This window comes from Mesoplodon densirostris, chromosome 3 (genome assembly GCF_025265405.1).
Source record: "Mesoplodon densirostris isolate mMesDen1 chromosome 3, mMesDen1 primary haplotype, whole genome shotgun sequence".
Classification (NCBI taxonomy): Eukaryota; Metazoa; Chordata; class Mammalia; order Artiodactyla; family Ziphiidae; genus Mesoplodon; species Mesoplodon densirostris.
In genome coordinates, this window is record NC_082663.1 from 77996457 (window position 1) to 78022420 (window position 25964).

The 25964-nt window shown below is 36.7% G+C and overlaps 1 protein-coding gene across 5 annotated transcripts in view; it reads right to left on the minus strand.

Moving 5' to 3' along the window:
• The window catches only part of MCTP1 (multiple C2 and transmembrane domain containing 1), a 534956-nt gene that overhangs the window by 83561 nt on the left and 425431 nt on the right, over nt 1–25964 (minus strand). For 3 of the 5 annotated variants that reach the window (XM_060093161.1, XM_060093160.1, XM_060093164.1), the window contains one exon: nt 14678–14797. The exons of the other annotated variants lie outside the window; for them this stretch is intronic. In XM_060093161.1, the coding sequence (XP_059949144.1) occupies nt 14678–14797 (120 nt within the window). The remainder of the gene's footprint in view (nt 1–14677; nt 14798–25964) is intronic. 5 annotated transcript variants of the gene reach the window in all.

The window sequence follows — 25964 nt, forward strand, 5'->3', positions numbered from 1 at the left end:
AGCTGTATATTTTAAAAATCCATTTTCAAAATGGAGCAAAACTGCATCTGAAGAATCTGTATGTTTTATACAGTTGTATAGGAGGTCTATTAATATTATGACTTTTAATTATAATTTGACACAACTAAATGCTTTATGATTTGCAAGGAAATAAAATTTTATTTGGCTGAAAATGTTAAAAATGATGCTGGTAATCTGAACAAAAATATGACAATATGTTTAGAATTACTCCACTAGACAAAGATGTATAAGGGAGGGGACCAGCAGGATGCAGAAAAGGCAGTCCAAAACAATAAAAGGATGAGGAAAAGTAGATTCGGGTAAACTTCACTATTAAACTCATCACGGGACAGTGGATACTAAGTCCTGCTTTTTAATACTAATTTAGGGTGCATTTTTGAAAGCTAAAATGACAAAAGGGGGTTAAAAGTTCCATGAATAAGTCCTACACTTTGTATTATGATTTTCCCAGGGCTAAAGCCTTCCACTTATTTATATCTCTTTAAACAAAAAAGGAAAAATCTTGGTTATGTTACCTTTGTAAGATAAGTATTGAGTACCACAAAGCCAAAAACCCTGGAAAGCCAAAGCTGACACAAACCAGTTTCTTTTATATGTTTACTTTTTCCCTCAGAAATAATCTTTGAATTAAATGGATGTTTTTCTATGTTCAGAACGAATAGTTGCACAATTCAAATCGCTTTACTCAAAACGGTCTATAAAAAAGCAACACATTTAAATTAAAGAAGAAATCACTGCTGTCCAGATGTGCAACTGCAGTGTTAAAAAATTAAAGAAAGAAAACTGTCACAAAAGAAAGAAGTTTCATATTTAATGTTATATTCATAGAACATCCAAATGTGTACAGATGCTTATATTTGGATACATTACAAACTAAATGCTTATTTCCACTCTAGAGATATGGAGGAATTTGGGTAGAGCAGTTTGCTTCAACATGGTCTGGAGTTCATTTATACTATTTTATGTGTACATAAACCAAGCAGAACAGGCATTTGTGTGCCAATGGATGTGTTACATGTGCAAGCATCATATGAAATTATTGAAAGTCTGTGAATTGAGAATATGCATATAACCAACCACTCAGATTACGTCGGATCACTGAAAAGCACTGGAGGTTGGGCTGAAGACTTTTGCGGTCAATAAGATCATTATAGGTGCGCCTGTGCTGTCATTTTCACCACAGGACACCTGCACCTCTCAAGATTTTTGAGAAGGAACTTTTGCAAAATGAATGGTGCAGTTAACGTGTACGTATAGTTGACTCCACATCTGAAAGAATAATAAAACCCATAACCAGGTCTGGAATACACTGTTTGGTCTATCTCAAAAGCAACTGCATGTATGATGGCTGCTTAGTTTGATTCACGCTATTAAGAATTTGACCTTGGAGTATTTCAGCTACAGTAGTCATCAGGACAACTGAACCACTAGATGTAATAATAATTGGTGTGATAGGCTTGCCAGTGAAGCTGAATGTATTGCAATACAAAAGAAGGCAGACTAAAAAGAAAAGCATTATTACTTACTGCTAAAAGACTTCCGGATTTTTACAGAGACACTCAAATACAATTATTTCTTCTTGAAGAATGCGTTTCCTTGGCTCATTCTGGGAAGTGCCATGTTATAATTTCGTCTGATTCTTAATAGGAAACGTGGCTTTAATGTGGCTATCAGATGACTTTTGATGCATGCCACTGATTACATACGGCCTGAATTCTGCCATCACCAACAACAGCATTCTTATTTGCAGTATAATATGCTTTGCTGTAAGGTGCAAGGACAGTAAATTTACTTTACTGGCCAAGAGTATGTAACCTTTTAGTCTTTGTCAGCTTAATATGCAGAAAAACCCTTCCATTAAGAAAGGCTAAATACAATATAAATTCTGTAATCAGTAGAAGCATCTTAAATGAATTTCTTTTCATATTTCCTTCTCAGTATTCTTAAATGTTCATTTTTATACTTAAACAAAGCACTGTGAACAGAATTCTAGTGTTTATTTGAACTATGTCTCCATCTAAAGGCTTCACAATGTATTGTATTTTCGCTTGTAGGGAAAATTCTAATCTTGGCATCTTTACAATATTGCATGTTAATTTGATTGAGCAGGGAAAAAATAGGTCAACTATTAACTTGCAATGTGCTTTTTAAAAACTAATGCTTTCTTGAAGCAATGTTACTTTTCGGGTTAAAATTATACAAAAGGCCAAAAAATTGAATTGTTTAATGTGCTTTGCAAATGAAATTGAAAGATAACTAGACTTACCACTAATCTATTTTATAAAATTTAATATTTTCAAAGCAAAACATTTTTGTTCATTAATAATAAACAGATTTCAAATAAAAAAGAAAACTATATGCTTTACCCTCTCTCTATAAAACCAAGTTTCCATTCCAGAAGCATAAATTTGTAACAAAAAGGGCACAATTTAAAATGTCTCAGGTTTTAAAAACAACCTTAGGAATTTTTTTAAAGTGTCTAATAAAGAGTCCACATTATCTATTTAAAACATTTTCTGCAAAGCAGGGGGAGGGAGCTGCTATGATCTCCAGTCTTTTCCAGTCTTCTCAGAAATGTTCTTCACTCTAACCCCATCAGATATGTTTGGGAGCAATAGGCAAGAAGTTCTTTTCAGGTAAATGTATAGTTTAGCAGATATAATAAAGGTAAATGCTACACTTCGGGAAGATTAGGTACCTTTAAAGAATAGAATTTGAAAACAAAAAACCATTAATCTTGGAGATTAATATGAGCAAACTTTTGAACCATAGTGCTCTGTTAGGTTTGATTTACTTTTTACAAAAATTCACTGCTACTGCCTATTTTAAGCAATGTAATTGGGAGTAGTAGAGGGGGTGAGAAGAATAGGTGGACGTTTGAAGAGAAAAATATTCTGATGCTAATTTGATTTTTCTTCTTCTTTTTTTTCCCTTGTGCCTAGAATATTTTGAGGCCTGAGAACATTATGTCAGAAAGTCTAACTTTAAAAATGGAGCAGATTTTGAATGTCAAAAAATCAGAGAAAACTTCAGTTTTTTCCTTGTATTTCTTTTCTATAAATAATAATGATAAAATATTTTTTACCTTTTCTGTAAAGAATAATCACCTCCCAAAAGACAGCCTATGTGGGTTTAGACCTACATTGGAACGGGAAAGAATGTGTGTGGTGAATGGTGAATTGTTGCACAAAAGCCTGCATGAAAAGGATGTTCAGGAAACCTCACACAAAACCTCTGTATCCATTTTATCATGAGTTTCCCACAATATAACACAAGAGCTCTTATTCTAGGAAAAGCTTGCCTGGTCCACTTATCATTTCAGCTTTATGTAGTGTACTGTGTGATTTCTAAATTAGTGCTTAATGTATTTATAATATTTATAGTTCCAACATTTAGTTAAATAACCTTTATGTAAGATTTATGTTGATTTTTTAAAAATTTCTCATTTAATGGCAAATTATGAGGAGCATGTTTCATAAGGATAATTCTCCATTTAAATTCATCAGTCCATTAAATATTAAAATTATGTTTCTGATGCAATCGAGAACAAATTTGTCCAGCTTCAGTGATTATTTGCACTCATAAAAATTAGGCTTGATTAATAAAATTTAAATGCTTGATTAAGTTGACATTTTTATGTTCTATTCTGATTTATTAAAATTAGTCCCTGTGCCCAGGCCTGGCATGCTAGTAGGTTTACCTTTCTCCTTCTCTTAGTCAACATCCAGAGTGAAGCTGTTAGGAAAGAGTATTTTGCTATGGACTCAGTGATGGTCGCAGGGAAGGAAATGCCCTGTTCTCTGCTCATGGTGCTGCTGGCCTTTGTCTTTATGCCCTGTGCCTGGTGGAGATTTGTATTACGATAATCAAGAAAAATGTTTCTTCCAAATATCTATGGATATGATCTGTAAAATGGCATACATTTTTGGTATTTCTATAAATTTCAGTTTTCAAGTAGCTTTAATCTGTAGAGGATTGTTCAAATTTCTTTGTCAGCTTTTTTTGTTGATAAAAATGTAGTTTTCATTTTGTGGGACTTCCATATATATAGCAGGGGGATTACAGACACAGGAAATCTTTCTGTGGCAATTTTACTATCTTTGTCCACAAGTTCAAATCGAAGAAGGACTAATGGCCATGGAAAACCACTCTCTTCAATAGTTCTTATAAGTGAACTGTTTAAGAGAGGTGGTTACTTCTACTATGTTTAAACACCCATTTTACCCCCACTGGTTTGCCCTGTTTTATACATAATCAGGTGCCTAATTATCATTTATTGAGCACTCACTATATGCTTAACACAGTGTGCTGTCTCTTTAATCCTCACAAGACCTCAACAAAGGTAGGTATTATCCCCATTTTACTGGTGAGGAAACTGAGGCTTAGGGAAATGAACAAATTCATACGTAGAAGGTCTGAAATTTAATGCCAGGTCTTTGTAATTTCAAAGTTTGGACTCTTAACCTCTACCAACTGTAAAGTGGTAGTGGCAACACTCATTTTTAACATGTTTCTGCTGTTGCCCATGGGAGTGTAACATATCTGGAAACTTTGTTTGGGTGAACTGTCTCTCATTTAAGCATGTTACCAGAATATTGTTATTGTTTTAAAAATAAGTGATATGGTATCATGACTATTTTCTTTTTCTTGAATGATGAAATAAATTCAATAACACATGAAAGAAAATGCCCTTGAAGGCAAATTTTAGTTTGGTTACCTGCACATACTACTCCAGTTCCATGTATAGAAAGGCTTTAAAATTACATGCTCTTAATAAATTTAACTCATGGAACACTAAAAAAAAATGAATACAAAACTCTCAGGTTTATTGGATTCCCAACAATGGTTCTGATTTATAAACTTTTTCCACAAGGAGATAAAGACATATCACTTGGTTTCTATTTTTAGTTTGTTAATTGAAGTCTTGCCATTTCTTGTCCCCTTTCTGGACTAGGGACAGTAAGTCTCCACAAATATTGTATGAAACCTTCAGCTAAAACAACCCCACCACCCGGGGCATGATGCAAACTAGTCCTGGGATCATGAGTCGGCCAGAAGGTGCTTCTGTTGGTCCTACATGCTATCTCCCTCACCATAATGTGTCAAGGAGTTTTGGCTATCTACCAAGAGGAGGGTGTAAAATCATTTAGGAAGAACCAACAGAACATCACTAGAAATAGGTGGGAAAACACATCCACCCTGAGAAGTGAGACCCAAACCGTGGATATCCTTTTTCTCCTCACCTAAGTCCCACTCTTCAACGAAAGAAATGACAAAATTGTGGAGGCAGACCTTTTGGAAAGGGAACAGAAATAATAAAACCATTTGGTTGACAAATGGGTAGATGCTTGGGTTGGACACTTTGGAAAACCATTGAGATGGTGAATACTTTGGATCCATGGGAGACTTTGAGGAGAGTTTAGGAAGTTGGTTTTCCAATGAGTTCCTGGGGATCCAGGATTCAACTGGGGTTCAAATAAGAGAAATTCAGCCATTTATGGGGGCAAGATCTTCAGGTTTCCTTCAAGGCTGCCAAGACAATTCATTTGGTGGAAAAAGAGCTGGGTTTAGGGCAGAAGTCCTCTATAGGAATGAAGAGTATCTCTTTACCTTGTTACATTCTCATATGTATCTTTGGGGAATCTGAGCAAGGTGGGAGTGATTCAGGAAGATGGTGAGGGCTGCAGTATGAGAGTAACTATAAGTGTCCTCTGCAGCAACTACCACTAACTTTAAATTCTAAGTATCTCTCCTGAGTCCTAATAGATCTATAGCAAAAGAAGTCTGCCTTCTAGACAGGAGGATCTTTAGTATATTGACTTTTAAAAATAGAACTGTTTTCCTTTTACATCTTCCTCTATGTGAACTGACATGTCACGTACAGGTAACACTCATCTTCCCATTTGAAGTTGAGCTGCAGTTTGAGAATAGAGTAAAAAGATAGACAATACACTGAAGTATTAAAGGCAAACATGGAGTTACTGAGTGAAGGCACAGACGGAAGGGTGGAATAGAGCTGTGGCCACAGATAGGTAGACCCTCTTTCTTTATATATGCAGCACACGCACACGTATCTGGGATGATCTAAATGTTTTTTGGCCGCACGCTCTGCATTTCGTATATAGACCTCGATCACTGCACCTATTATACCCACGTATTCCACTTAGTTGTTTGTTTCCCTCACTAGAGCACAAACTCTCATGGGCAAGGACCAGGTCTTTTTTTCTCTCCTTCTCTTCTCTCTCTCTCCCTTTCTTTTATTTTTATTGAAGTATAATAGATTTACTGGGACCAGGTCTTAATCATCTTTGGACAACAGCTAGCACAGTGCCTGCAAACCTTCAATACATTTTTGTTGAATGAAAATTAGACAATTTTTGATGTGGAAAAACAATCAGATTAACATACTTAGTATTCATTCATTAAACATTTTTTGAGCAACTACTGTGCTGCTACATCTGAGACATCTTGTTCTGTGCTGGGATTAGATACACAGATGGAAGATACAGTTAGAACAGTCTGGGGCAGGTGAAGAAGACCCCCAGTGAGCTTTTCATTATAATACAGCTAGGGGGATATGGGAACTGAGAGGGGAGGGTTCACTTAAGCTCTTGGAGTATATGATGGTAGAGATGGGTTCGTAGGGGTAGGGGTGGGTGAGAATGGGCAGGAAGTCAGAGATGGCTCGCCAGGAGAAATGATGAAGATAATTGGTGGTTACCCAGGCATATATATATAAAATATTATAACCTTAACGGGTGGCAAATCAGTGTTGACTACGGAAAATATTCAAAATGCATATACTCTGACCCAGAAATTCTCCTTCAAGGACTTTGTCAAAAGACATTACCGACGACCTGCTCAGAGATTTGTTTAGGATGTTTCTTGGCAGCATTCTTTGAGATGGCATAAATACTGGCAACAAACATTTCTAAAATGAGTGTTTCATTGAGAAAAAATAAAGTATTCATATGGTGAAAATTATTCAGTCATTAAAAATCATGTTGTTTTCCAGTAATTTGAGGGAAACTCAAAGTAAGTATGCTAACAGTACCTTTCATGTGATCCAATTTTCGTAAAAAATAAAATATATATGACAAGCAAGAACTACACCTTACGTTTGCAAACATATTTTTTTTAAGAAATGAGTAAAAGCTATAGAGAGAGTGTATTGACTATTTGGGAAATTACAAATACACTCGGCTCCAGATACTGCTGCTGCCACCAGACCTGTCCCAGCCACCCTGGGTCCTCTGTCAAGACCATGTCAAGACCCCATCCCTCAAAGCTCCCCTTCCCCCATGGCAGAAGACCACTACTTGACCTCCTCCTCCACTGCGGGGCCTTGACCTGCGCACGCCTAGGCTCCCATCTGCTCATCAACACCCACAGGGTCTCCTCCAAGTTCACGGTGCAGCTCATGCCAGAGCAAGGCGCCCCAGGAGAGCCAGGCCCTCGCAAGGGAGTGTGCCCACCTCTTTGTGGGCAGGCCTTCTGACCTCAACCCCTTCGATGTGTGGCTCCTGCAGCAAAGACTTCAAGCGCTCCAGCCACCTGTCCTGGCACAGTGCCACACATCGTGCCAGATGGCCCGCTGCACATCTGTTCTGGTGCCCATGTGGCTTCCAGGCGCAGCACGAGCACCTCCACTAAGTTCAAGAGCAGGCCTGCACTGCCCTTCCCTGGGTCACCACGTCTGTCCCACACAGCACCACCCACACAAACTCACTGCCAGTGCAGAGGTTACTGCCTTATCCTAGACCTCAGTTTCCCCATCTATACAAAGAGAGAAGCATCATTGCTTCCTTCTTTGCTTTCTGTTGTGTTATGTGGACCAAGTCTTTGCCCACCCTGGGCCTGTGGAGTGGGTACATTGGAGGAGAGGCAGAGAACACAGGCCTGGGAACCAGTTGGAAGTGGGTTCCAGTCCCACCGTGCTGTGTGAGCCTTTGCAAGTGGCATAAGCTCTCTGAGCTTTGTTTTCCTGCTCTCCCAAGTGGTGAATGGTTGCTTTCTGGGTGAAAGAGATGACAAAAGAGAATAGGGCACTGTCTGGCTCATTTCTGTACCTCCCCCCTTCTGCCCACTGTCTCCACCTTTTGCTCATTAAACATTCCATTCTCAAAACCAAAAAACACACAAACGAACAATCCTGCTGGAATACAGGGGAGATAAAGCTGAAGCTATATGGTTTGGGTGGGGCATACACATGAGGAATCTTCTAGGCCACGCTCAAAGATATTACAGAAAGAAAAAAGTAGCAGAGAGAAAAAAATCAGCATTTTGTTTCAGAAATATCACCTTCCTACAAGTCTTGAGGTAAGAATACAGGCTGTGATTTTGGGGAAAGTTGTCAGGAAAATACAAGACATCCAGTTAAATTGGAGTTTAGATAAATAATGAATATTATTTTTATATAAATATCTCCTGTCGTTTATCTGAAATCCCAATTTAACTGGGCATCTGTATTTTTCCTTGCTAAATCTGGCAACCCTAAACTGGGAACAAATTCAGAGGGCTTCAGGGGGTGGAGCTCGAGGAAAATTTGCAACGCAGAAGGGCTTGGTCACCTGAGAGAGAGGGAATGTAGCATGGTGGTGGGAGTGGGGCACTTGAGAAGAGTGGAAAAAATGTGGAAATCCTGTTGGGGTATGTCCAGAGCCTGATGAGGTGATGGCCATCAGTGTACAGGGCACCAGTCTGTAGACTGAGTGATAATCTGGCACATCTAAGTGGTTGGACAGATTTGAGAGGGTCACAAGGGATGAAATTTTCTACTGACATCTGATTGGCTGTTGGTTTCTACCTCTTTATGCTTGTGATTGTGTTGGAAAAATAAAGGTCTGGTTCTTTTCATGGTCCTCCTCACATTTTTGCAAGCTGGTGACCTTCTTAAAAATTGGAGAAAATTTGTTGAAATAAGCAGGAAAAAGAAAAGAGTGATCATCAATTTTTAGATGTGTTTACAGGCTGTATGACTCAGTGCTGCTTCTGTTAAGAGCAAGTACATGGTCTTTTTTGGTACTGAGATGCAAACTCAGGAGGCTCTGATCTATGCTACTTTCTGTGGACGATAAAGCCCTTATTGAAGTGCCAAGAGTCTGACCACGCACCAGAAGTGCTTTTCGTATGGAGTCCGCTCCTCTCGGCTCAGGTTTGGCCAGTCTTTCCAGATCCTGTTAGGAATATTTCATTTATTCAATAGTCTACTTATTCAAATATTCCACCAGGACAACTTCTTTGGAACTGAGAGTACTGGCTGAGAAAATAATAAATGAGTTTGATTTACAGGAAATCAGGTCAAACAAACAGATGTTTCTTTGGTGGATGATCCTAAATTGTCCAATCAACAGCATTTATGGTGGCAAAGGAAATTCTCTCCTTACAAGCTTTATTTCTAGACATCAATGTTCTGGGCCTAAGTGGAATAGTCCCAACAACAACAAATATAGTCAGTGCTATTCTAAAGGGGAAAAGAAGCATGGAAGGCTTTGCCATGTGAGGGAACTAACAAAATATTTCAGTATTTCCTAAAGTATTTTAGCAGACAGATTTGGGCTCAATTTATATCACAGTGAGATCATGAGTCAGAGAATGATTTCATTGATCTAGCCTACTCTTCAGTCTTTTAATGCCTCCATTGATTAGGCAACTAAGATTGTAAAGTGGGAGGCATAGCATGACAGTAAAAATGAATGCTCTTTTAAAATGTAATTAAAAAGCACTGCTTGAAGAATTTTTGAATGTCAAAGATATTCAAAGATTTTCTTCACTAATGTGAAGGATTTTAGCTTTGGTTTACTCTTCCATGCTCACCTGGGTGGATGGAAGGTAGTCCTCCTGGTCATGAATGTTTTTTGAAATGAATGGGGTCACCTGGGATCAAACAGGTGATCAGTACCCATTCTTGAGAGGTCACCAGTTACCTCACAGGAAGGAATCTGGGGATACCTGGGATTCCAGGTAAGGCTCCAAACACTTAAAAAGTGGATGCCTTGGTAAAGGCATGCCCAAATGTGTACCACAAAAATACCCTGAGGCTTCATAATAGGGCAGAGCTGGGTTTGCGCCCCACTTACTCTATGGAGTTTGTTATTCATCATTCTCTTTGACTCTGAATTTCCTCTTTTGTAAAATGAGGATAAAACCATTTAGAATCATTTACTTGATATAATTATTATGAAGTAAAGCAGAAACTAACACACCACTGTAAAGCAATTATACTCCAATAAAGATGTTACAAATAATAATCTTAAAAAATTATTATGAAGAATTAAAGGAGACCATGTCTCTAAAAGGCTTAGCAGGATACCTGATACATTCAAGTTGCTCCATTTTCCTGAATGAGAGGTGAGGAGGACATGGGGGTGGAGTGGGGAATATGAGGGTTTTCCAACAATCTGTTTGCTTCAAGATAGAGTTAGTACTACTGACCATTCTGAAGCTTTAAGGAGAAATGTGCTCAAAAGGTACCCAGGGAGACCTGGGATGGACCAAAATATAGCCTCAAGAGGAAATGTAGTTGAGTGGTGTGATAAGGAGTGCAAACTTCAGAAAGGCTGACAGATCCTAACACCCACTCTGGCACTTTCTAACTAACTGAGTGTCTTTGGAACTATTTAACCTCTCTACCCTGTTTCCCTGTATGTGAAGTAGTAATGATGATACCTGTCTCAGTGAGAGTATAATAGAGCTCTGGTTTCTTTGGCCAACCTGTTTCTTTCATCCTCTGAGATTTGATTTCCCCTCTCTCAAGGAAGGGCTCTTGTAGCCATGCTTCGTCCACGTATGTTCCCTTCCTTGTCACAGAGAAGAGAACCTGATTTAGGAGGCTCCAACACATGGGCTGGGCTGACACAATCATCTTCTCTCTCCTGGGAGAAAACTAAATGACATGATAAAAGAAAGTGCTTAACATAGTGCCCAGGGTGTAATGAGGATTCGAAAAATTTTAACTCCAAAGTAAAGATCACTTCCTGGCATCTACTCTTACAAAATCTCAGTTTCTAGTAACTGTAATGTGGATAGTTGGTACAAGCCCAATGGGCAGTGCAGGGGTGATTTTCCCCTGGTTCTGGAGTGACGGCTTAAAACAAGAGAAGTATGACATTCATGCCACAGACATTTCTGAATGAAGTTTGTATTAAATAGTTTTCTCTGGAAAAGTCTAACAATTCTTGTGCTATAAATTTTAATGTCATGGTCCAAGTAGAGATAGATTTAGATCTAGAATTGCTTATTTTTAACAAGTCTGACTGAGAAACAGCAGAGGTGAAATACCATTGCTAACCACACCTCTTTCTCATGTGCATCTCTAAGTCTACAGCATTAGACTCAGGAACGGCTGTTTCCTTATCCTGTCCTCAACGGGTTCAGCTCATTATATGCAGCAAAACTTACTTGGCAAGGATTACATCTCATTTTTTTCATTAAACTAGAACAGGCACCATGGTGGGGAAAAGGTAGGGGGTTTCAGTTCCTGTGATCTTTAAGTCTCCAAAAAGGAAATGGTCTCCTTAATAAACAATAAACAGACAAAGAAGTCCTTTCCTATTTTAGTATTAATCTCAACTATCCACCAATATTTTGAAGACAGAATTTTTACCCAACTACGTACTTTTTATCTTTTACAGTATTTATTTCCTTTTCTCTTACAACTTCTTATGTCATGGAAATATTATTTTCTTTTCTCTTTTGCTACACAAACCTGAAGTTTGTTTTGATTTGTTTTTCTTTTATAATTTTCATCCTAATTGAATTTTCTCAGCTGAATAATGTACAGATGATTTTTTGTGTGCGACAGAATATCCACCGCCCTCCCACACCCCGTTTTTCCTGAAACAGAAAGTTTCCTGATTTGGAATCAGCCAATGGTGTGATTAATGCACTTCAGAGATTCCCTAAAGTTTTTACACATGCTGAAAAATTCTGCATTGTTTTGGGGATACCAATAAGGACTTAGGGCAAAGTACCATTCTTCCAGGGCTATCCACTATGCAGTAGATAAGTAGTTAGGCACAGCATAGCAACCCCTCTAAACACTTCTCTTAATTTACATATATGTGCTTGTGAATATATGTGTGTGTGTGTGTGTGTGTGTGTGTGCAATCTATAACCAGCAAAGTATAACCCAGGTTTCTTTTCAAAAGGAGCAACCATTTCAAATGCACAGCTGGGTATGGCAGAAAACACATAATTAGACAAATTGGATTTAAGAGTTACGTAAGGTCTCAGCTGAGCCAGTGAATGAGAAGCTGAATGAAGCGTTGTGATTGCTGCTCTGGTGCCTGGAAAGAACAGAATATGTGGATATGTGTGTTTTGGGCAAATAAAAGGCAATCACTGGGAGTTATGGGGTGTACTTGGCATTCCATGAAATCAGACTGTAGCATGTTTCACAGTGGCCTGTGTTGGGGAATAAAATATTGTCCATGGCTAAAAGGGGGATTCAGTCAGAGATATGCCCACAGGAAGGATTTGTAAGTACTATACCAGAGTTATATTTTTGGGGAAAAAGGGCAGTAGAAAAATTTAAATAATATGTTAACTTTTCAATAGGCTTATATAAATTCTCAGAGAATTTTAAGTACAAGGGGATACATAATATATTATTACTTTTCCTCTAAAAGTGGACCTTTCCAGCCAAGGCAGGTATATTCTGAAGAAAATAACAAGCAAAGTCTATAGTTTCAGAATTTTTTACTAAGAATACTCAAACCAATGACTAAATATTGAAGATAAGCCCCCTCATAGGATTAAGAAGCTGAAACTAAATTACCACTTTTTTTGCAAACATTCTTATTTGCAGATTTGTCTCAAGGCAACTGAATGAAAAGTAGATTTTCGTGGGATGAATTGGGAGATTGGGATTGACATATATACACTAATATGTATAAAATAGATAACTAATAAGAACCTGCTGTATAAAAAATAAATTAATTAAATTTTTTTAAAAAGTAGATTTTCTTCTCTCTCAACAACCTCCTGGAAATAAATGGGACAAAAAGGACTTGTCTCAGAGAGTCCTATCTTCTTAAAGAAAACATCCTGGATTAATTGACAAAAGTGCCTATTAGTCCCCATGACACCAAGCCTTATGGCATTTGGGGCTTGTCTCTCAGTGTGCAAGTTAAATATATATCCATAAATCCTTGCCAAGAATAACAACAATGCCTTGTCTGTTGATGCTGCCTAACCATTAAAATCTCTAACAGCAATCTCATGTTTGGTTTGATAAACTTTACAAAAACATGTTTGAACACCTCTAATTTGCAAAACACGCGCTAGAGACAGTGGCAAGTACAAAGATGAACAGTTCCCTACCTCAGATTTATAATCTCATGAGAGAGACAGAAATATATCAAATAACATAGGGAAATAAACGTGGTGTGTTGTTGGCAACCTTGCCATGGTACTTGGTGGTTGTGCATCTGGATTTTTCTTTTATTTTGATGATAAAGAAAAGTATTTTGAAGAAGTCTGTTTTGCTTGTGTAACCATTTAAAGTATATTTTGCTTGAGTTATTTAAAAAGAAAATTCTTTTATGTCATAGGTATGTCTGTGCAATCATTATGATGCTATTATAACAAAGTATTATATAATACTACTAAACTTATGATCAAATAACTCTGTTTCCTGCATCATTATGGGCACAATAGTTCGCAAAAGTCCTGATTATCAATCAAATGGAGGCCCTTAATGGCAAAAAAAAAAAAAAAAAAAAAAAATCAGTGTAATCTGATGAGGACAAATAGCTACCAAAGAGATCCTTATGTTTGACAAACCCTTAAATTATTCTCAACAGCTGTCTACAGAATTATAAAATTGCAAATGTTCTACGTGGATAAGACATTCCCCTCCCATTTATTTACATATGGGAAAGTTTTTCAAGCTGTATGTTTGCTAGGGGTGTAGTAACTGAGATAGCCTAAGGGGAAGGAAGACTGGTGGGAGAATAACAAACGTGATTATAATGTGGCTAGCTTCTGCTTCTCAGTCTAAAACTCTTTGAGAGAGAAAAGGTTGTCTCACACATTCTAAAAACCTTCAAAAATGCCAGAGAGGGCAAGTGAGTGCAATATAACTTTCCTTAGGTTAAATGAAAGCTCTTGACCCATGAGCCAGTATCCTGATACACCCCTGACACAGAGAAGGGTATTTGTTATTGTCAGTGAATGAACACTGAATTAAGGTACTTTATGCACTTTTCTAGGCCAACAACCATCAAGTCTTCCTTCCCTCCAATGACAGACCACAGAGAACTGTCTTAAATAAAATACAGTCGTTTGGTCTGACCATAGATAATTTTGTGATATTATGTGTTAACTCAGGATTCATTAAGACATAATAACAAGTAAGGAGCATAAAAGAAATAATCATTTGGAATAACCGACTTATACCTAAAAATCATAACTCATTCTTTGGTGTGCTCTCAATTTTAGTTCCTACCAAAATGAGTAATGCTAGAAATAGGTGAATACTTTCTATTGTGTTAGGACCAAAGAGTTGTTAGTTTTGAACTGATAAAACTTTCCTCCAAACTTGAGTATTTACAGACAGAATTTCTGGTTTGCAAAACCGAATTCAATGTTGATCTTGATGGAGAGACTAGGAATAAGAATAAAAACACATGCAAATGAGAAAGTAGAGACTTACTGTATCGCGTTGCCTGTTATCTTTCCCTGATATTATCAAGAAGTAGTTCCATGTCAATAGTAACAACAAAACCATTGGTATCATGTAGAGCTCAAAGTTCCAGACAACAAAGAGAAAGAGCTGGAGGAGAGAGAAGGAAGAAGAAAAAGATGAGTCAACTCTGAATTTCATTAAATGGACTCTCTTATCCATACTGCACTTCAAAAAAGCACACAATTAAATGCTTCAGAACAGAAAGATTTGTCTTGAAAACAAAAACTTGAGAACTTGTTAGGCATTTTTCTAAAAGCACAACCGACCCCTGGAAAGTCACTAAGATTTTTACTTTGTTTAATTTCTATGAAGGAAAAACTGATATCACTACATTGTCAATGAGGCAATTTTAATTTTTCTCCTCCAGTGAAATTATTGTTAGGTTGGACAAAATAAAGTTTTAAAAAAGAAAGGCAGCAAAATGAACTTCACTACATTGTCAGAAATAACTGGCCTATCTGCCTTAATGATAAAGGATGAATCACCATTTAATATCAGAAACTTTTTAAAAATCTCACTTGGATAATACAATGTAACAAGCATAATAGGCAGATGAAAATACCAAGTCTACACCAGAGAGCTCCCAAGATTTCACATTATGAATAATAGAACTGCTACTAACAAGTGTAAAAAATTCAGCCTTGCCATAGAAATCAAACAGCTATTTAAAAAATGGAGTAACTTTGTCAAAGGAAAAATTTAAATACACTTCTCTAAGTATATAAATGATTTTTAAAACTGTATGAGGAATGAGAGTTTAAGAACTCACCTAGGCTGGCAGAAGGAACCGTTTTAAGAGCGTCTGCATCACAAACTAACCAGCAATGCTTATAAAATGTGACTCATCCCCATTCCCCACCAGACTCTTATAACCCTGCACAGATCATCTAAATTCTCTGGGTCTGTGGCCCCTGCTGCCAAATTAAGGTAATTTAAGTCAGATGGTAGTTAAGAGCCAGATTCCACCCTTGGTGCTAACTAGTCCTATAACCTCTGGCATGGTATATATCCTCCCTTCTGTAAAATGGGGATGATAAGAGCATCCACCTGAGAGGCTGTGACAATTAAATAGTTGAAATGTGTTCAGGATTTAACACACTGCTTGGTACTCAGTAAGTGCTCAAAAAAAGTATTGTGTAAATGATATCAATACATTACAAAATTGAGAAAGTTAACTATTTATTCACTAAGGTCCTCAGGTAGTACATATTCTAATACTGAAAACTAGAAAGTCATCTGCCTGCTAAGCTTTAGCTGAACCAAAGTATAATTGGGAATTTGAGCCAGCTGGTTGGGGTCATGCAAACATCCTGCCTTTGACAGATCAGAAGGGTTAGGAGCAGTGCCCTAAGAACACTCACATCAGGCACAGCAGCATGGGCTGTTTGCAGCCTTCTTAACAAACCTCAGCCAAGCTCACAGCCTATTCAAATTGCAGAGAAAATGAACCTGTATGGAGTGGTAGAGGGACCCCTGGCCCACGGGCCAGAAGACTGGTTCTGGGCCTTAGAAAATCACTCTCCCTCAGTGTTTTCATTTCTCAACATAGGTCTGTAGATCTGATCCCTTCTAACATCCTTTCTCTAATATTTAAAATGACTTCATGATGTTACTGTACCATCCGGGATTTTTTTAATGTGATATTAAATTTTGAAGACTGTATATTTTACTGAATTCTTTGATATTCATAACCCACATGGACACCAAAAAGCATAAGTAATGGTTTAGTAACCCAAGAAATGAATTTTGTACAGAATTACATGGTAACCATAGATTAAAGTTCCTGAATAAGAAAAATCTCAAATATGTTAATGCGTGGAACATGAGCCATATCTTCTCTTTCACCAGAAAAGTATAAAGATTTCTAGAAAAGGAAAACATTTCTGTTTAATTTTTGAAATATATGCAATATATTTAAAGATGATACAAATTATAACTGATGGCTATGATTATTCTATTAAAGTATTTAAAAAATATAATTTTTTATTCAGGAAGTGATTTAAGGCAAATTTGATAGACATCAACATATATAAAAGACAAAATTATTTTTTGCTAGAATCCATATTAATTCTTTACATATTTATTTGTAAAATTTTGACAATCACTAAAATATAAGCTCTTTAAAAGAAGGGATTTTTTTTTTTCTTTTAGCTCACTGTTCTATCCCCAGAGCATAGAATGGTGCTTGGGGCATAGTAGGTGCTCAATAAATGTATGTTTGCTGAATTAATGAATAAATGGATACTGGGTTCCCAAGTCATTTAGTATAAGTCTACTTAATTATTTGCATTAGTAAAAGTCCTATAGAGCCACTATTTAAAACCAAGTGACATCTGGAAAATGTATTCAGAATTACAACCTGTGATAGCACTAATGAATTTCTCCCTGAGGCACATAAGGTAGAAGAAGTAACTTAGTACTTCTAGAAAAATTGTCTTTCCATTCTGGCTATGCAGTCATGAACCGTCTTTCCTCTTAGACCTTCCTACATAGTTGCCTTTTCCAAGGATATTCACTTGACTCAGTGTATTCTGGTCTCATGGATGGGACTCAGATTATTCCATTGCTAAATATCATCAATTGTAACAATTTTTAACCTATTGAGCAAATATATTCCTCCTTGTAATGGCCACTCATTGGTGTTAAGAGTCCTGGTGTTACCCAGAGTGAATTTCTTGTTCCTTTATGTATTAGTGTTAGTTGTAGGCCAGGTATTGCACCAAATAAACTTTTCATATGATAATTCTGCAAGTTATCAATCCATCTATCATGTCTTTTTCTTCTCTAGGTTCAACATCACTAGTTGCTTACAGTACCAGTTACAAGGTATGGTTTCTGGACACTTCTCCATTGTGGACACCCTCTTACCACATCCAAATCAATATATCAATAGCTTTCTTAAAATATAGCACTCAGGAGTGACAGAACACTTCTTATGAATACATATGGTCTTAATATGCCCTAACAACATGAACACCAGAACACAGGATGGGAAAAGATATAGAAGAGAGAGACAAAGACAGAAATTGCATTAGCTTTATGAATTCTCGCAGTGGAAAAATAGTCTCCTTCCCCATTATGTGCTCTTTAAGAATCTAATATTTGGATAACTAAGTAAAGAGCCCTTGCTCTTGAAAATATCTTTAAAAAACAAACAAGAGAACTTTGAATAAACTCTAAATATAAAAGCATTTATTTTTCTTCTCAAAATTTAATTGAAGATTTCAAAAGGTCAAAAAAAGAAACAGCATGATATTTCTTGCCTACTTTGTTGTAAATTAATTGACCATATGTGCATGAGCCTATTTATGGGCTCGCTAATCTGTTCCATTAATCTAGGTGTCTGTTTTTATGCCAATACCATACTGTTTTGGTTACTATAGCTTTGTAGTTTAGTTTGAAATCAGGGAGCATGATGCCTCCAGCTTTGCTCTTCTTTCTCAAGATTGCTTTGGCTATTGGTGTCTTTTGTGGTTTCATACAAATTTTAGTATTGCTTATTGCTGTGAAAAATATTGTTGGAATTTTGATAGGGATTGCATTGAATCTGTACATGGCTGTGGGTAATATGGACATTTTAATGATACTAATTGTTTCAATCTATGAGCAAGGAATACGTTTCAATTTCTTTCATCACTGTCGTGTAGTTTTTAGTGTATAAGTATTTCATTTTCTTGGTTAAATTTATTACTAAGTATTTTATTCTTTTTGATGCAACTGTAAATGGGATTGTTTTCTTAATTTCTCTTTCTGATAGTACATTGTTAGTGTATAGAAATGCAATAGATTTTTGTATATTGACTTTGTATCCTGCAACTTTACTGAATTCATTTATTAGTTCTAATAGTTTTTTGGTGGAGTTTTTAGGGTTTTCTATATACAAAACCATGTCATCCACAAATAGTGACAGTCTTACTTTTTCCTTTCCAGTTTGGATGACTTTTCTTTCTTTTTCTTGCTTAATTACTCTGACTAGGACTTGCAACACTATGTAAAATAAAAGTCGCAAAGTGGGCATCCTTGTCTTGTTCCTGACCTTAGAGGAAAAGCTTTCAGCTTTTCACTATTGAGTATGATGTTAGCTGTGTACTTATCATATATGGCCCTGGTTATATTGAGGTATGCTACATCTATACTCATTTTGTTGAGAATTTTTTTAATCATAAATGAATGTTGAATTTTGTCAAATGCTTTTTTCTGCATTTACTGAGATGATCATATGATTTTTATCCTTCATTTTATTAATGTTGTATATCCCATTGATTGATTTATGGATACTGAAGCATCCTTGCATCCCTGGAATAAATCCCACTTAATGATAGTATACGATCCTCTTAATGTATTGTTGAATTCAGTTTGCTAATATTTTGTTGAGAATTCTTTCATCTGTGTTCATCAGGGATACTGGCCTGTTATTTTCTCTTCTTGTGGGAAAGGGAAGTTTCTTCAATAAATGGTGTTGGTAAAACTGGACAGCCACATGCAAAAGAATAAAACTAGGCTGTTTTACACCATACACAAAAATTAACTCAAAATGGATTAAAGACTTGAATGTAAGATCTATAACCATAAAAATCCTAGAAGAAAACATAGGCAATAAGCTCCTAGACATTGATCTTGGCTATGATTTTTTGGATCTGACTACCAAAACAAAAGCAACAAAAGCCAAAATAAACAAGTAGGACTTCAACAAACTAAAAAGCTTATGCACAGCAAAGGAAATCATCAACAAAATGAAAAGCCAATCTACTGAATGGGAGAAAATATTTGCAAATTATACATCTGATAAGGGGTTAATATCCAAAATATATAAAAACTCATACAACTCAATAGCCAAAAACCCCAAGCAAACTGATTTAAAAATGGGCAGAGGACCTGAAGGCACATTTTTTCCAAAGAAGTTGGCCAACAGGCACATAAAAAGATGCTAATCACTTAATCATCAGGGAAATGCAAATCAAAACCACACTGAGATATCACCTCACACCTGTTAGAATGGCTATTATCAAAAAGTCAAGAAATAGCAAGTGTTGGTGAGAATGTGGAAAAAAGGGATCCCTCGTGCACTCTTAGTGGGAATGCAGATTGGTACAGCCACTATGGAAAGCGGTATGGAGGCTCCTCAAGAAACTAAAAACAGATCTACCATATGATCTAGCAATTCACTTCTGGGTACTTATCTGAAGAAAATGAAAATACTAATTCAAAAGATATATGCACCCTCATGTTCACTGCAGCATTATTTACAATAGCCAAGATATGGGAACAACCTAAGTGTCCATCAATGGATGAATGGATAAAGAAGTTATGATATATATACAGTGGAATACTACTCAGCCATAAAAAGAATGAAATCTTGCCATTTGCAATAACCAAGATGGACATAGAGGGCATTATGCTAAGTGAATTATGCTAAGTGAAATAAGTCAGAGAAAGACACCATATGATCTCACATACATGTGGCATCTAAAAATGAAACAAACAAATAATTAAAAAAACAGATTAGTGGTTGCCAGAGGTGAGGGAGGTAGGTGAAATGGGGTAAGGGGGTCAAAAGGTACAAACTCCCAATTATAAAATAACAAGTCATAGGAATATTGTGTACAGCATGATGACTACAGTCAATAATACTGTATTGCATATTTGAAAGTTGCTAAAGGAATAAATCTGAAAAGTCCTCATCATGAGAAAAAAAATACTTGTAACTGTACGGTGAGGGGTGGTAATTAGATTTATTGCAGGTGATCACTTCACAATGTACACAAATATTGAGTCATTACGTTGAATACCTGATACTAATATAGTGTTATATGTCAATTATACTTCAATTTAAAAAAAGAAAAAGAGATGAACAATAAAAGATATTTATTAAACACCTATGTGCTATGCAATACTGGGTGTTCAAAATTAGGATAAGACATGGTCTCTGGACTCATATTGCTAAGAATCACTAAGAAAAAAGCAGTTATTCTCTATAGTACTAGTGATGATTCTAATACTTGTCAATGGCGATGATCCTCTAACAAAGAGCCCTCAGAGGAAGAAAGGGGTCTTTTAGCTTATTCTCTCCACACTGAAGCTTCTTTTCTCCCTGGAGCCCACTTGCATGAAGATGGGATCCTTTACTTTTTTCTACAAAATACCAAAACACTCCTGGATGGGTCTTCAGTGTTTCACCAGGACAGCAGGAGAAAGAAGGAAGCTCAGAAAAACTCCAGGAACGCTAAGACAATGCAGGATCTGTCCTTGGTCCTGACCACACTTTTCATAAGTTTGGGGTTTGAAAAACAGAGATATAGTGGGCTAAAATAGGACGAAAAAAGCAATTAAAAAATGTATAAACCCAAAAATGTCTAGGATTTTTTGCGACCCATATATCCAGAAACTTTTTGTCTGCATGGGACATGGAGAGAGGATCTGATGATTCTAGAATTTCTCCAGGTTAATCTAGGTAATAAAGACTCCTGCACATTTGTACAGTGTTTAATTTCCTTTGACTTCATCACTACGACATCCTTTCCTTATTTTTCCTCTCTCTCTCTCTCTGTCACATTCTCCTTGCCTTTTCCTCCACTCCCCTCAACACTTTTAATAAGGAAACTTGGACTATTATATTTTACTTTCATAAAATCCATGACCCCATTCCAAACAAAACATCTAGCCCTACATTATTTAGCCTTGCTCATTAGAAACTAAAATTATTCCAAGAATTTGGTGGTTTCCTTTTTGAAAATTACTAGATGGTTGTGCTTTACTACTAAAACTCTGTATCAGAAAATCTTCATGGGACATTAGAAGTACACACAACCTTCTTCATTAGAAAAAGGATATTGTGAGTTTAACACATTATCCTGGATGGTAGAAGCTCTTTGTCAATCTGCCTTGGACTGTTAGCCACAACCATGGGATCCCTAAAAAAGCTGCTTCACTGTGATGCACTAGAAAGAGCATGGGAGTTTGAATCAGGCCCATGTTTTTATCCAAGCTTACTAGTCACTATCTATGTGATGTATTACTAAATTACTCTTAATTTTATAAGCTGAAAGTTAAAACTATACTATTTACAGATTTGAGATGGAATTAGCCTAGTGCTTGCCACCTGTAAGATGCTCAATAAACATTAGGTATTATTATAAGCAGGAATATATTGGCTCATACTATATATAATTTTTTTGGCCCTTCTTGTAGCTCATCACTTACCCTATTCCACTCTAGAGTCCATAGGGTGGATTCAAGCATTAGAGCTACGTTTAAAAAGCTACGTCAACTACAATAGGAAGAAATGATAAAGCGAGTACCATTTTCAGCATTTTTATATTTAGCTTATAGTGATTACATGCAGTAATGACCCCAATTTGTTCATATCTCCATGTATCCAGGCCTTTTGAAATATTCTTCCACGATGACACTGAGATTAGACATAGGAATTGTTTTGGCCAAGGGAAGAGTTGTAAAAATGCTGAACACAGAGGCTTAAAAAGCACTTGCTCATTGGGTTTTTCCCTCTTCACTCTTCAAACTCTGAGCGCATGTCAACAAGCACAGGCTAGTCTGCTGAATGATAAGAAACATGTGATACAGTTGTCTCCATTGCCCCAGTTGGAAGCCAGACAGCATCCAGAAGCAAAGTTGCCTAACTGGCCAGAAGCTGACCAGAGATGCATAAGTGAGCCCAGCTGAGAACAAAAGAAACACCCAGCTGAGCCTGATCCAACTTGTTCACCTACATAATCATTACTAAATAAATGGTAGTTGCTTTGCACTACTAATGGAGTGGTTTGTTATGCAGCAAATGCTAACTGATACATATTTTCTCTCCAAAGAGACAGTATGGTAGAGTAAAATATGGTCTGGACCAGGAGCCTGAAGAAGTGTTTTTCGTTCCATTTCTGCTATGTGATCATCATAGGACCTTGGGCAGGTCAGGTATTCTCTTTTATTTTAGTCTATTATCTATAAAATGGAAATGGTAATACCTGTCTATTTCACAAGTAGGCTGTGGGAAACAAATTATGTAATATATGTGAAAATGCTTTATCAGAAAGTACTATACCAATGTAAGTAATGTCAATTTTATGTTTTTCATATTTAAAATTGTTTCTGAAAAATAACAGAGACTTTATAAAATAATACTCCAAGATAAGTCAACATGATAATTGTTCTTCGAGCAGTTATAGAAGATGGATGGTGTTCTGTAGAGGGATTTCTGTGTGGTCTGGGAGGAAGGGGTTTGCTGGAAGGAAGCCATAAGTATTGGGTTGGCCAAAAGGTTCATTCGGTTTTTTTCCGTAAGATGGCTCTAGTAGCACTTAGTTGCCTTTAACTTCATTCGAAACAATTTTGTTAGATTGTACATGACAGCTGTCATACCGGCGTGCATTTAGAAAAAAGCTTATCAAAACTGGTGAATTTTTGTGTAGCCAGTTTATTATTGAAGATGGGAGGAAAAAAGCAACATTTTTGGCATATTATGCTCTATTTTTTCAAGAAAGGTAAAAAGGCAATTGAAACGCAAAAAAAAGATTTGTGCAGTGTATGGAGAAGGTGCTGTGACTGATCAACCATGTCAAAATTGGTCTGCAAAATTTTGTGCTAGAGATTTCTCGCTGGACAGTGCTCCATGGTCGGGTAGACCAGTTGAAGTTGATAGCAATCAAATAGAGACATTAATTGAGAACAATCAAAGTTATACCACACGGGGGATAGCTGACATACTCAAAATATCCAGAGCATCGAAAATCATTTGCACCAGCTTGGTTAAGTTCATCACTTTGATCTTTGGGTTCCACATAAGTTAAGAGAAAAAACCTTCCTGATCATATTTCTGCATGTGATTCTCTACTGAAATGCAATGAAAACGTTCTGTTTTTAAAATAAATTGTGACGGGTAATGAAAAATGGATATTGTACAATAATGTGGAATGGAAGAGACTGTGGGGCAAGGGAAATGAACCACCACCAATCACACCAAAGGCAGGTCTTCATCCAAAGAAGGTGATGTTGTGTAAATGGTGGGATTGGAAGGGAGTCCTCTATTATGAGCTCCTTACGGAAAACCAAACCATTAATTCCAACAAGTACTGCATCCCATTAGACCAACTGAAAGCAGCACTTGACGAAAAGCATCCAGAATAAGTCAACAGAAAACACATAATCTTCCATCAGGATAATGTAAGACAGTATGTTTCTTTGATGACCAGGCAAAAACTGTTACAGCTTGGCTGGGAAGTTCTGATTCACTGCTGTATTCACCAGACATTGCACCTTTGGATTTCCATTTATTTCAGTCTTTACAAAATTCTCTTAATGGAAAAAATTTAATTCCCTGCAAGACTGTAAAAGGCACCTGGAACAGTTCTTTGCTCAAAAAGATAAAAAGTTTTGGGAAGATGGAATTACAAAGTCGCCTGAAAAATGGCAGAGGGCAGTGGAACAAAAGGGTGAATATGTTGTTCAATAAAATTCTTGGTGAAAATGAAAAATGTGTCTTTTATTTTTACTTAAAAGCTGAAGGCACTTTTTGGCCAACCCAATATTAAACTTATGAGGGGTTGCAGTGAAATGTTTTACTAATAATCAGAGCAAGAAAAAACCAGATCTTTACAGAAACTCATTATTGCTAGTAAATGACATTAGCATACATTGTAGATTTTGTGAAGTCTGGAGTCGAAAAACTTAGGTTTTTAAATGTTAACAATTTTTAACATTCTCATTCCCCTAGATATAAAAGTATCTTGTTCTGAACTACCAGCTTTAAGAATGTCAATTCCTGTCCATACATTTTTTTCATTTTTAAATCCAAATACCTTCTATCTAAATCAGTGTTATCTTGCATATGATTTTATCACTAACATCACACAACACAATCCTTCAGTATCTATTTGTGCCAGGCTTTAAAAGAAACCTGCATTTTTTTTTAAACATCTTTATTGGAGTATAATTGCTTTACAATGGTGTGTTAGTTTCTGCTGTATAACAAAGTGAATCAGCTATGCGTATACATATATCCCCATTTCCCTTCCCTCTTGCATCTCCCTCCTACCCTCCCTATCCCTCCCCTCTAGGTGGTCACAAAGCACCCAGCTGATCTCCCTGTGCTATGCGGCTGTTTCCCACTAGCTATCTACTTTACATTTGGTAGTGTATATATATCCATGGCACTCTCTCACTTCGTCCCAGCTTACCCTTCCCCCTCCCTGTGTCCTCAAGTCCATTCTCTATGTCTGCGTCTTTATTCCTGTCCTGCCCCTAGGTTCTTCAGAACCATTTCTTTTTTAGATTCCATATATATGTGTTAGCATACGGTATTTGTTTTTCTCTTTCTGACTTACTTCACTCTGTATGACAGACTCTAGGTCCATCCACCTCACTACAAATAATTCAACTTTGTTTCTTTTTATGACTGAGTGATATTCCATTGTATATATGTGTCACATCTTCTTTATCCATTCATCTGTCCATGGACACTTAGGTTGTTTCCATATCCTGGCTATTGTAAATAGAGCTGCAATGAACATTGTGGTACATGACTCTTTTTGAATTATGGTTTTCTCAGGGTGTATGCCCAGTAGTGGGATTGCTGGGTCATATGGTAGCTCTATTTTTAGTTTTTTGAGGAACCTCCATACTGTTCTCCATAGTGGCTGTATCAATCTACATTCCTACCAACAGTGCAAGAGGGTTGCCTTTTCTCCACACCCTCTCCAGCATTTATTGTTTCTAGATTTTTTGATGATGTCCACTCGGACTGGTGTGAGGTGATACCTCATTGTAGTTTTGATTTGTATTTCTCTAATGATTAGTGATGTTGAGCATCCTTTCATGTGTGTGCTGGCAATCTGTATATCTTCTTTGGAGAAATGTCTAGTTAGGTCTTCTGCCCATTTTTGGATTGGGCTGTTTGTTTTTTTGATATTGAGCTGCATGAGCTGCCTGTATATTTTGGAGATTAATCTTTTTGTCAGTTGCTTCATTTGCAAATATTTTCTCCCATTCTGAGGGTTGTTTCTTCGTCTTGTTTATGGTTTCCTTTGATGTGTAAAAGCTTTTAAGTTTCATTAGGTCCCATTTGTTTAGTTTTGTTTTTATTTCCCTTCCTCTAGGAGGTTGGTCAAAAGGATCTTGCTGTGATTTATGTCATAGAGTGGCCTGCCTATGTTTTCCTCTAAGAGTTTGAAAGTGTCTGGCCTTACATTTAGGTCTTTAATCCATTTTGAGTTTATTTTTGTGTATGGTGTTAGGGAGTGCTCTAATT